Below are 11,556 nucleotides of genomic sequence, written 5' to 3'. Positions count from 1 at the left end.
CCCGTCTGAGGAGAAACCCATAGTTCTTGGATCTGAAACAATATTACCGTGAATACCTTAATTTGCTGCTGTACAATAATAAAGGGTATTAATTTTACGTACCATCAGATTCATCAACTTTCCTCAACATGGTTCTCAATTGTTTTATATTACCAGCCTCTTTCACGGCGAGCACAGCAAGTCTCAAACTATAAAAGTCACTATCGCGAAAGCCACAAAGGACCATGATAGTAATGATATCACATTCCACATCGTGATACTTCTTCCATTCGATATCCCTGCACTGTTCTGAGCAATACAACGTATAAGAGCAATTTTTGCAGGGTATAGTAGCCCAACATATTTTCACGCAATTTGAACAGTGTGTCAGTCTCATCTGTTGTGTCAACAGCAATGAATAAGGCTTTTCTACGACAAGTACTTCCCCTGCATCAATGTTACGAGCAGCGACAACATGTCTACCATATTGCTTGTCATATTTCAAGACTACAGCATCTGATGCACAAGGAATTTCAATATTACAGGACTTGATAACAGGCAGTGGAATTTCAGATTCTTCTGATCTCACAGGACTGCATTGAATATTTCCCTGCTCGATCTTCCAGCGCAATCCATCCAATTTGTCTTCTATTTTTGATTTATTGGGAGACAGGGTCATCTCACTTATCCAATGTTCTGTTTTCTTAATCATACCTCCCATAGTTGGTTTGCCCAGTGCGATTAGACATTGCGTTTTGCGTATGAAGAGTTTCCCTTTCAGATCATCGGGATAATTTAAGGCCAATGCTCTGTCAATATCTTGTATGCATTCTGAATATAAACCCAATATATATAAAACAACAGACCTATTGGCATAAGCGAGAGCAAGTTCCAAGGATGGATAAGGTGCCATGGATATGCTCTTTGTATACAAATTCAAAGCCGTAATGCATGAAACATTGTTTGAATTACGAGTGACATAAATATTATTGCCTTCTTTCCGCAATCTCTCAGAATCTTTGGCATTCTTTGTTTTATTAATTGCATACGGTATCAAACCATTCTCCCACATAATATTAAGAGTAAATATCACACGCTCCTGATCAGTCTTGAGTTTTTGAAAGCTGTTCATAACATCAAAATATTTGTCTGCCTTGAAAAGTGCAAACATTAACTTATCGTAATGGTATGTCATTTTTTCTCTTCAAGATATATTGCCAATACTTGTAAGCAGATCTAGAAATAAAAAAAGAAGTGTTTCTCTGAAAAAGGTAAATTACAAAGCACAACACGTTGCAAAATGTTATAAGTTGTTAGTTAACATCGTTCAAAATATCCCAAATAGATGAGAAAGGATTCAACACTAAATGAAATACCTTCATCACATAAATATCTTTTCTTTTTTCAATATTTCTAAGGATTTCCTACCGTAATGTGAATATACATACGATCTATAAACTATTAGCAACATGTCTCCACGTCGGTATGGCGATATCGTAAACGTATATAAGTAAACGCGTGATTTATGTGACATTCTCTCTTTTTTCTAAGTTGATAAAGTGCTGAACAATCCAATTTTTAGGATCAAACGAAAACTTGTGTCTTCTCATCTCTGTGACACTTCCTGTTTCACCGATATAACCAAGCGTTCATTTTTCGGAATGAAAGGCTCATCAGGTCGAATTACTAATGATATATCGGATTACGTTACTTCTTTCGCTACTGTCTATCTTACGAGAGATTCGCCGTAAAGTTACGGTGGGATATTCTTGGACGGTTTAATGAAGAACACTCGAGAATCTAGTGATTATTTTCACCGATTTGGTAGCACTTGAAAACTTGTGACGCGGCCAAATTGATTTTAAAGTATCAAGTTTGAATTGAATTCAAACATGTAATTTAACACACTTTATGTATTAACGAAAATAACAATAAAATATTATTTGGTATATATATTATTCGGTTATAAATTTAACAGATGTTATAGTAATTAAAATAACAATAAAATTATTTGGCAATAAAGGGAGGATTTTGAGAAATTTAAGTTTAAGAAGGACAAAGAGTTCTTGTTATTTGAAGATATTTTGCAAAATGTATAAGTTTAAAATGTATTAACACGTCGTCACGTTACCTTGAACAAGTTTATTTTTGCATCTTGCTGCTTCGGCTTCTTTGTCGGTAGTGTCTCTCAATCGTGACAGTTTCTGCACTCGCAATTATATCTCCAAGTTTTGCAACTAAATGTACGTGTCTGTAAATTATTACGTCAAATGTAACGTATATTCATGAAGACTTCTAACATTGTGGGCAGCTTAACTGATGACGATGACGAAAAATGGAAGCGAAAAAATGCATGCTTTGAATTCTTGTATAATACGTTTAAGTAAAAAAAAAAATATGTGTATAAAATGACACTTGTGGTAAATTAAACAAATTTAAAAACTTCTCTAAGTATACGGACGAAACTAAAAAGTTCGATTTAATTTTCCGCTCTCTTGTTCGGGAAACCAACCATCTCTTACGAATCAAATAAACGAATACCTTCAACAACTGATTCACCTTGTGCACTTTCTGTATCTAACTTGCTTCTTATATCGTATTCCTTAACTGCACTCTAGAACTTGCACGTAAGAATACCTCTAGCCTACGAACGCCTCTAAGACTTATGAACACCTTATATACAAGTATTATTTGGAACGTTCGTTTATCGGCGATAAAACATTAATCTTTGTGCTATTCTTTGTGTTAGTCTTTTGTGATAATCTAACATATCCTAGGGTTGATATGAGTGAGATAGGAGTCGCACGTATTGTAATTTCATATCATCGACCTTGTATTCTCCGGTCTTCATTTCCTGATTTAGCGTTCCGACATCCAGGTGCTAAATCGTGGCTGGATACTCACTTACTGACATCAATACTGGCATTCGCGTAGATGAGACTCGTGTCAGGAGACTCGTCAGAGGACCTCGTGTTAATTAACGTGATGCCAACAAGAACCTGGTTGAATATTGCAAGAATCGACGATATATTTTAATCGTATAGATACTTTGCAAGAATTGTAACGCATGGAAATTAATGTTGCGAGGCGATCTTTGCGGAAAAAATCCACAAAATTGAAAAATTCCGAATATTTTTTAATATTTCTTCCGAATATACTTCCAGTTCGAAATTTCTGATTAAATCTCAAATATTTTTACAAGATTTGAAATTAATCAATTATGATATACGGTGAAAATATCATTTTTCCCTAGGTACATACTTCACGAATTCACAATTGTATCTGTAAAGAGATAGCATATTGTTGAGCCAAACTATAATTAATAAATTTTTAAATCCATTCTTAAAAAGGGCACACGTGTAATCTTATCAAACTGCTGTTATAATGTTATCTTCGACTTTGTTACTTGGAAAATTGTCGCGATTAGGACGAATGTTTAAACGTCGTTTCTATCTTGTCTAATTAATTTTCTTTAACCCTTTCACTACGCCGTATATTTCCGTTGCTTTTCATTTGTATATGAAGACTATGCACTGTGCACCACGGCGACGCAGCGGCCGCTAAGTCTCTCAATAGAAATATTTAACTGTATTTACAAAATCAAAATTATCCGTTTATTATTTCTCATTTTGAGAATATTACTTCCTTTTTGTTCAGTTATTAATGTTTTCATTATGACGATTAATATATGTGTTAAGAAATGTAATGCTATCAGATATACACAAGAATGCAGAAACTTGGGCGTAAAAGTGCGTTAGTTCTGCGCACTTCGATATTTCTCAGGAAGAAACCAATGCCCCGGTGAATCTATCGAGTCACAGAATTTCCATAATAATTATCATCTTGAACGAACGTCACGGTGGTGCTGCATTGAATGAGAAGGACGCGTGTCCGTGTACGAACTGTTTCGCGCCGACTCGGTACCGACACGGCAATTAGAATTATGTACGTTTACGTCGTCAAGGTAACGCATCGACTACCTTGCTTGTTGCAACATACGTGTATCCACGTGCATGTATAATTGGCGTACGTCAAGCGATCCATTCGACGACGAAGATGTCTTCGCACTCGACACCTATTTTGTACCTGAACATGGGCGGTGAGATGTTGTACGTTCTACGCCAGAGGCTGAAGGCGCAGCGGATCGACGTCGGCAAAACGATACAAGGCGAGGCGACGCGTCCCGTTCGACTAGATTTTCTCAAAAGCGTCTGACAAACTATTTTCTTCAGACTACTATAACGTCTCCACTTGATAACATTCGATTGCAGTACTGGACGACGTGACTGCGGCTCTGCTCAATCCCAAGATCCTGTCGTCGATCTTCGAGGAGACGCCGATGATTGGGGTGCCGCAGTTGCGCTCCACCTTGGAGCGCGTCGCTCTCTCGTCCATCATGAAGCTCGACAAGAGCAGCATGGACAAGCTCTTCGACCTGATGATCATGATGGTGAAGTACCAGTTAACGGCGGCGACCGGGCCCAGGGAGGTCATCCTCATCACGTTGAATCACATAGACGCGATGCGCGACATGGTAAGCGACGTGAACGCGCAAAAGTGCGTCACCCTGGTGCATCAGATGATCGTTGACGTGAGTACGCACGGCCGGCTCGACGGCAGTCGTGGTGTGCCAGGCGAGGTATTCACCGAGTGCAATTTCTCTGACGTGCAGTTCTACGGCTGTGTGACCTTCGATGAGGTCTGGAGCGCGCGGCAGAGCTGCCTGAAGGAGCTGGAGCTGTACAGCGTACGGGTTTCGATCCTTCTACGCCGCGGTCTGCAGAACGAAGACGCCAGTTTCAACGTGATACCGCACAAGTACGACGAGAAGTACGCGGAGCGCAGAAACGGCCTGGCCACCATGAGGCTGAAGGACGTGAGCCCGGAAACGTGCTGCGGCGGGTCCTTCGGCACCTTCGGCGATAGAAAGACGTTGTTGGGCAAGAACATGTGAGAGACAAGGATAGCAAGTGTTTGCGTGCCATTAAGACCTGCTTTTCCATTTTCTGCTTGTGGTTTAAACTTAAGTCGACGATAACGCACAAATTGTTTTTCCATTCTTAATTGATCATTAAACTGACAGTTTCGTGGAGATTTTTTAAATTTAACCGATCACCCGTGAATAGAAAAATATAAATTTGTACGTTATCATCAACATAAACCGCAGCCGGGAAATGAGAAACCGGGCCTAAGATCAGGTCGATCGCTTACCTGGTTATTTGCAGATACCTGCCGACGTATGGCATAACGGACAACACGAATTCACGGCGGGACAACCAGCAATTCCTGAGAGACTGCGGCGCGAAAGCAGAACTGGGTATGCTGGCGGTTCAGTTGGGCACCGAGGAGACCAACTACGAGAGGCCGTTCACCCTCAACTTGCTGTCGAACGAGGACGAAGAGAACGCTAACAATGAAGTCGACGCCGAGGGGAATAGTGTGAAGCGGGCTGACTCAAAGCCGAAGGTGAACGAGGATTACAGAGCCAAGCTAGACATGTACGCGGACTTGTTCGAGGACGAGCAAGAGGGACTGAAACGCAGCATGGGTCTCCTCGAGCTTCTCGACAAGGTCGAGTGATCTTTTTAGGATCTTCAAGAAGGGCCTAACGTCGGGAACACAACGAATCGCAATTATTTCTCCTGTATTTCTCCTGCATATTTGTACACCCGTGATACCCCTACAAATAAACATATTACATTTCCATTACAAAATTACCGCTGCTATCTTACAAGACGCACTTCTCACTGCAGTTTCGTCGAAATCACGTAAAATTGTACAAACTTATTTTACATATCACCGGAGATACGCACGAAATGCTACTAAATGCAAATATATTGCCGAACCCAAGCTGTCTAGAAGAATAAAACGATATCCGGAGAATGGAAAAGAAAATTCACATGTAACTGTGCACCGTTTTAAAACTTCGTCATGTCCAAAATGTACTTCAGGCCGGTGCGACCACCGAAATTGACCGCGCAGGAGATAGCTTCTTGGTACTCGTCGAAAGGCACTAGTTTGTACGCCGGTGTCTGCAGTTTCTTCTCCTTAAAGTAATTCGCCAATTCGTCGAACATAACAGTCCTCTCTTCGGACTCCATATTCGCCTTCGTCCAGGCTGTCATCCAAAATCCTCGGAAGGAGAGGTCCTGTTGGTATGAAAGTCGTGATTTTTACTGTTATGTTCTTCCAAATCTCACAAATATAAATAGTTGTTTTGATCACCTTAAAGATAAGAGAAGCCACAGGGATGGTCATTGGTTCTCTGGACATGCCGCCATAAGTCACCATGACGCCACTGTGAGCGAGATGACGCGAGACGTCAAGCGCATTTTGTCCGGCGATACAATTTAAAGCCAACTTTGGTGCGGGTAACTTCCCACTTTTGAACAGCTGGGTCGTTCGAAGTTCCCCCTCGGTCAGAATTTCATCCGCACCTAAGGCTGTCAGTTGGGCCTATATAATGGATATTAAATATACATATTATCTCAGATATCCAGCACCATTGTAACAATAGTATGTACTGAAATCAATGTCATACTTTTAATTCCTGTATTTCTGGCCTGTTTCGAACAATATTGACCGACTTATAATTCCACAATTTGCACAACTGAATGACCAGCTGACCAACCGCAGAATTGCCACCATTTTGTATCACAGTGTCTCCAGGCTTCAGAGGAACAAAATCTTTCAACATTCGGTAAGCTGTGCATGGATTTACGTTCAGCATACTGGCTTCGATCAAGCTCAGATGACTCGGGACCTATAAAACGTAGACAGGAGTGAGACATATATGAAATATGATATGTTAAGAAATAATTGAGCTATGATGTATCTACTTTCGAGACATCTTTGAAGTTATAATTAGCTTGTGTTCTCCATGTTCCCAAATTGGGTCCATTTGGCACTATCCTGTCTCCGACGCACAAATTCTTCACATCAGAGCCTACGGCTACTACTTCTCCAACACCTTCATTTCCCGGTACAGCTGGTAACGGTGGTCTACTGGGGTATTTCCCTTGTAACGTGTTAATATCGGCTGGATTTATTGGCGATAGTAACCATTTCACAGACACCTACATCGATGAGAAACGAAGTTTAGTTATATAATGTATGATTGAGGTGAGTCGAGCAGAAACAGATAAGCGTTAAGTGCAATTTGCACAGTTGCAGTAATGAAACATTATGTGGAACAATATAAATTAATCATATTTACTTCATCGCTCGCTGGTCGGTCGATTGTTTGTGTTGTCACTTCCAGAATGCTGACAGGATCGCCATAATCCTTGTACATCAGAGATTTCACGCAGTCAGTGGCCATTGTTGCGCTCAATTGCCGAGTATTCGTCAACGTAATCTTTGCGAACCATGATAACGGCACAATTAATTGCTTCGTGAACGTAACCATATCGTTGACACACGATTCGATACTTTGATAATACCGGGCGACCCCTCTACCACGTTCTCTAGACTGTAGAGACATCTGTGTTCTCGATATTTCGAAATCTATCGAGCCTCTGTTCGACGTTAATCGAGTTATCGATTTTATTTTTCAAACAGTTTTTCAAAAACGTCTGAACGACAGGTCGGAGATTTTATATTGGTCAAGTAGTTCAACGAAGCAAATGAAAAATCAGGTGACTTTTTAATTCTTATTAATTAATTTTCTCTGTTTCCACAGTAGTAGTGTTCGAGACGTCACGGTCAAAAAAACCTTTTTATTTTCAAATAGTACAATTCAACTAATAATAAGCAGAGTAATTTCAATGGATCTTTGTTTAATTAGTCGGATTACTGAGTACTATATTACTGAGTAATATTAGTGACATGAAATGCGGTATAAAAAAGTGATATAGAAATAGTGTGTCTTATATAAAGTATAGAACGGACATTTAATTTTACGACCTGTGTTTTAAATAGTTTGCACAGTTTCGAGAAGCTCGCGTTTCATCCATGAAACTGCGAAACGCACACACCGAACATAATTTTCGGGTCATAAAATTAAGAGTGCCCTTTACTCTGTATATATTAGTACAATATCTTTACAGAACCGCCTAGTCGTCGCTTTAAAAATATTCGCTTTTCGAAAATCTCTTATATAATACATTTGTTATCACAGTATTATAAACTTTAGCATTTATACATATTAAACATTCTTTTGGACGTGATAAAGCGCGTATCCTACAGATCTAAAACAATACTTATTGCTTGGTTACATGTTATGTACAGTACCATGCAAAATCAATCAAGTTACTAATGAGGAAATATAATAAATAAAAACTATCCTCGATCTTTGTGCATTTAATACAATAAATTCCGCTTATAACTAAGATTATGTCCGAGGAACTAGAATGTAATGATATAACTTTTCTTAGTTTTACGATTGACATAATATCTTCTCTTTTCACAGATTAAGAATGTATCAAACATTTTCGTGTCTATCCGTACATTTTGTTATAAAGTGGTCGATGTGACGGCGCTAACACCGTGCACGAGAACAATCGGCGGCAAATCTGCGGTTAATTCAGTCAACGACTGCAAATACTGTCGATACATGTCGACCTGGTCCCAAGTGGTCGAGATTGGTGGCGCGGGCAAATAAATAAATGTCGTCGCGGTCTGAGCAGAATATTGCCTAATCAGTTGATTGACGCTGAAACACAAAGTGTAAATTAGAAGATGCGAACAATTATAATTGAAGTAGTAATATCCTGTATTAGCGATATTATCCGTTTGATAATTAAAATTCTCAAATATTTAAAAGTAAATATATAAAATATCTGAAATATAACCCAATCTTGTTATTCGAGGGTTAAATCAATATTTTATTGAAATCGATATATTATTATTCCGAAATCAATATATTATTATTCGACATTCAATATTTCTCAAAATAAATTAAGATAGCTCAAATATCAATAATGCGATAAAGAATAACATTGCAGCTGACGCTCACCCCAATATATAAGCCCGTGATACGTTGCTCAAGGCGTTATCGTTGGACTCTGTACCCCCGTCAAAGTGATTCTCCGTTTTCGGCTCCAGCAAGGACCTGCCCTTCAATGCTCGGATCTGCTCCCCCCATTCCGGGATTTTCTTGATCGACGCGGAGATTCGCAGCAGGTTCAGCGACTTTCGTATTCTGTGTTCGTTCGAGACCCTCGGGAACTCGTTCATCGAGTTTTCCGAGATGCCGAGATTCCTGTTGTCGTCCGAGCTCTCGCAGTGGAACACTCTGAGATGCAGATTCTTCCAGCCGGGCACCATGTTGATGATGCAGGCGAGCTGGAGCATGAACAACGACGTCGTGTCGAACGGATCCTGATCGGTCGGTTGGAAGAAATTCACCGGCCACACGTCGATGAACTTCAAGTTCGAATTCCTGCAAGAGAACGTATGTAGTTGCGGTATGAGCGATACTGTGTGAACATAGCATGTAGAAAAATGTAAGGAAATTAACCAACCAATCGGTATACTTCTTTAGATTTATGTACTCCAAAAGGAAATAAAAGTGACATGTGAATTATCGTCACATCATCTTGCGGAATACGTAAGCCTAAAGAAATATACCGATTGGTTGGTCAATTTCCTTACTGTTTAAGTCCTGCGTTTTTCTACGTGTCATTTGCTTATCCGACAATAAACTCTCTCGCTTACTTCGTTAACTGCGCTTTATTCATCAGATGGAAGTTCCTGCATAGGCAGAGGTTCTTCTTCATTCTCAGAACGTCCGAGCACATACCGACGTACTGCACCGGATCCAGGTGTTTCTCGCTCGTGGTCTGCCTCAGCGGAAACACAGTGCTGTTCGGAAGCGTCGAGCTGTTCTCGAACACCGACGTCGCATACTGAGAATCCAAGAAGAAGTCTCGAGGCGACTCCTCGTCGTAGAAACCGAGGACGATGGTATTCGGCTTCATCGCGCCCATTCCGGACAGCCTTATCAGATGCTGTAGGCCTTCGCGCACCGTTTTCGTCACGGTTAGCTCGACGAAAGCCTTGACCTTCATGTGATCGACCAGACTGAGCCAATGTGGGTACTCCTCCATGGTAGGATCGCTACTCTGGCCGAAAAAGTCGCCGACCTTCACGTGCCCGATAACGTAGAGGCCTCCTTTCTTCAGATCGTTTACAAAGTCAATGAGGGGACAAGCGGAGCGCGGGGATGCGACCATCAGCAGCATCTGCGGGCGCCAGAACTTCACGTGGTCCTTGCGCGAATCCAACATCAGCAGGTACTTCCTCACTTGGTGAAATATCAACGCCTGGGATATACTGCCCCACGGCGCGTTCTTGCTCGGGGAGAACAGATGCAGCACGATGATCAAGATCAAGCACAATATTATGCTACTAGAAGCGTAAATACTGTTGATTATGAACATCATTATCAGCGTGCCGAGCAGGCCTATGGTCGCCGTATACCAGGTGAAGTAATTAAACGTAGGTCTGGAAACAAGAATGAGAAGACACTTATTGTATAATGTATAATCATTAATTAAGTAATTAAAATGATAGCGATTCTCTATTTTGGTAAAATACCTGAAGTTCGGCGCACTAGCGAGCTCCAGTCCGAGACACGCGAGATTGGTCGCGAGGTAACTCAACAGAAACAATACCGAATTAATCTGAGCGATAGTGTTCAACGAGCCGATGAGTAAAATCGTCTGAACTAAAGCCCACGAGGTAAGCACCGCCGCTATTGGGTTACCGCGCCACGTACCTTGTATTATAAAATTTAATCCCGAACCTACGCGAGAAATAGAGCAAAGATATAGTAAAGATCAAAGGTTAAATAATTGAACCACTAAGATATAAACTAATTGCTGGTAATTTTGCGCGGTCGAATGAAAAATCGTCAGTCAAAAATTCGAATTTCATCTTTGTCAATTACTTACCGAATACGTTGTCCTTGGCCAGTGCTTCCAATACTCTGCTGGAGCCTATCAGATTGCTCAAACCAGCGCTGAACGTCGCCGTGAGAATGCCGACAGCGACGAACGGTGGCCAAATGTTAATCGGCATCATGTATATGAAGTTATTTTGCAATAAAAACCGACTGGTAGTGGCAGCCGTCAATACAGACAGCAGGATGTAGCATATGAATGTGAACAATACCGCTGACAACGTTCCACGTGGAATATTCCGGCCAGGATTCTTCAGTTCACCTATTAATTGTTTCACATTGTACATTGAATATAAAGAAACAAATTTTCACATGTATAGTGATTGACGCTGTCTCCCGGGCGCAATGATATCGGAAATTTCAAATTAGGCGTATCACTTCTGAATATTCGTGCGTCAGGATTGCTGACTATTCTGCGAATTGGCAAGGATGCTTCGGAGCAGCAGTCGTGATGCACGAATATTCAGAAATGATGCGTCTAATTTAAAATTTCCAAAATTACTATGTCTAAGGAATGGGACTTTATTAATATATAGTAGTATACTTTTATATCTCTTATATATCACCTTATACATAGCATTCGTATATATAACAACTATATATATAAATAAACAAATAAATAAATAAATAAATAAATAAATAAATATATATATATATATATATATATATATATA

General features: G+C 40.3%; 4 protein-coding genes across 5 annotated transcripts in view; 1 reads left to right on the top strand and 3 right to left on the bottom strand.

Moving 5' to 3' along the window:
* Window positions 1-6: 6 nt before the first annotated feature.
* Window positions 7-1,771, bottom strand: LOC106743123 (SET and MYND domain-containing protein 4-like; the record flags this gene model as incomplete). Its single annotated transcript, XM_014616659.1, has 3 exons — window positions 1,428-1,771; window positions 103-1,215; window positions 7-32 (listed from the first exon to the last, which is right to left on the bottom strand). Coding segments are annotated over exons 2-3 (1,098 nt in total), but the record flags the coding sequence as incomplete, so codon positions are not given.
* Window positions 1,772-4,035: 2,264 nt separating this feature from the next.
* LOC106743142 (protein OSCP1-like) lies at window positions 4,036-5,902 on the top strand. The gene is made up of 4 exons (XM_014616691.1): window positions 4,036-4,147; window positions 4,251-4,570; window positions 4,652-4,929; window positions 5,205-5,902. Exons 1-4 carry the CDS (start codon window positions 4,036-4,038, stop codon window positions 5,557-5,559), a joined length of 1,065 nt encoding a protein of 354 aa, XP_014472177.1. The 3' UTR covers window positions 5,560-5,902.
* Window positions 5,898-7,462, bottom strand: LOC106743122 (probable trans-2-enoyl-CoA reductase, mitochondrial). Its single transcript, XM_014616658.1, has 5 exons — window positions 7,196-7,462; window positions 6,819-7,055; window positions 6,521-6,742; window positions 6,205-6,435; window positions 5,898-6,128 (listed from the first exon to the last, which is right to left on the bottom strand). Exons 1-5 carry the CDS (start codon window positions 7,460-7,462, stop codon window positions 5,898-5,900), a joined length of 1,188 nt encoding a protein of 395 aa, XP_014472144.1.
* Window positions 7,463-7,693: 231 nt separating this feature from the next.
* Window positions 7,694-11,556, bottom strand: part of LOC106743135 (solute carrier family 12 member 9) — a 6,985-nt gene continuing 3,122 nt past the window's right edge. The window contains exons 6-10 of one of the 2 annotated variants that reach the window (XM_014616680.1): window positions 10,875-11,144; window positions 10,519-10,726; window positions 9,637-10,425; window positions 8,936-9,361; window positions 7,694-8,632 (exon numbers count right to left, since the gene is read on the bottom strand). In XM_014616680.1, the coding sequence (XP_014472166.1) occupies window positions 8,434-8,632; window positions 8,936-9,361; window positions 9,637-10,425; window positions 10,519-10,726; window positions 10,875-11,144 (1,892 nt within the window). In that variant the 3' untranslated portion in view covers window positions 7,694-8,433. The remainder of the gene's footprint in view (window positions 8,633-8,935; window positions 9,362-9,636; window positions 10,426-10,518; window positions 10,727-10,874; window positions 11,145-11,556) is intronic. The other variant, XM_014616681.1, reaches the window with a different exon arrangement.

This window comes from Dinoponera quadriceps, unplaced genomic scaffold (assembly GCF_001313825.1).
Source record: "Dinoponera quadriceps isolate SergipeBrazil2010 unplaced genomic scaffold, ASM131382v1 scaffold942, whole genome shotgun sequence".
NCBI lineage: Eukaryota > Metazoa > Arthropoda > Insecta > Hymenoptera > Formicidae > Dinoponera > Dinoponera quadriceps.
Note: the sequence above shows the minus strand (reverse complement) of the source record. Positions and strands in the feature narration are given on the sequence as shown.

What these genes read in the sequence shown, in the direction of transcription:
- LOC106743142 (XM_014616691.1), top strand. Translation starts at nt 4,036, where the DNA reads ATGTCTTCGCACTCGACACCTATTTTGTACCTGAACATGGGCGGTGAG. An exon ending in TGCATCAGATGATCGTTGAC is followed by an intron (nt 4,571 to 4,651) that starts GTGAGTACGCAC and finishes TCTGACGTGCAG; the next exon opens with TTCTACGGCTGTGTGACCTT. An exon ending in ACGTTGTTGGGCAAGAACAT is followed by an intron (nt 4,930 to 5,204) that starts GTGAGAGACAAG and finishes GGTTATTTGCAG; the next exon opens with ATACCTGCCGACGTATGGCA.
- LOC106743122 (XM_014616658.1), bottom strand. Translation starts at nt 7,462, where the DNA reads ATGTCTCTACAGTCTAGAGAACGTGGTAGAGGGGTCGCCCGGTATTAT. An exon ending in ACCGACCAGCGAGCGATGAA is followed by an intron (nt 7,056 to 7,195) that starts GTAAATATGATT and finishes TCATCGATGTAG; the next exon opens with GTGTCTGTGAAATGGTTACT. An exon ending in TGGCTTCTCTTATCTTTAAG is followed by an intron (nt 6,129 to 6,204) that starts GTGATCAAAACA and finishes TCATACCAACAG; the next exon opens with GACCTCTCCTTCCGAGGATT.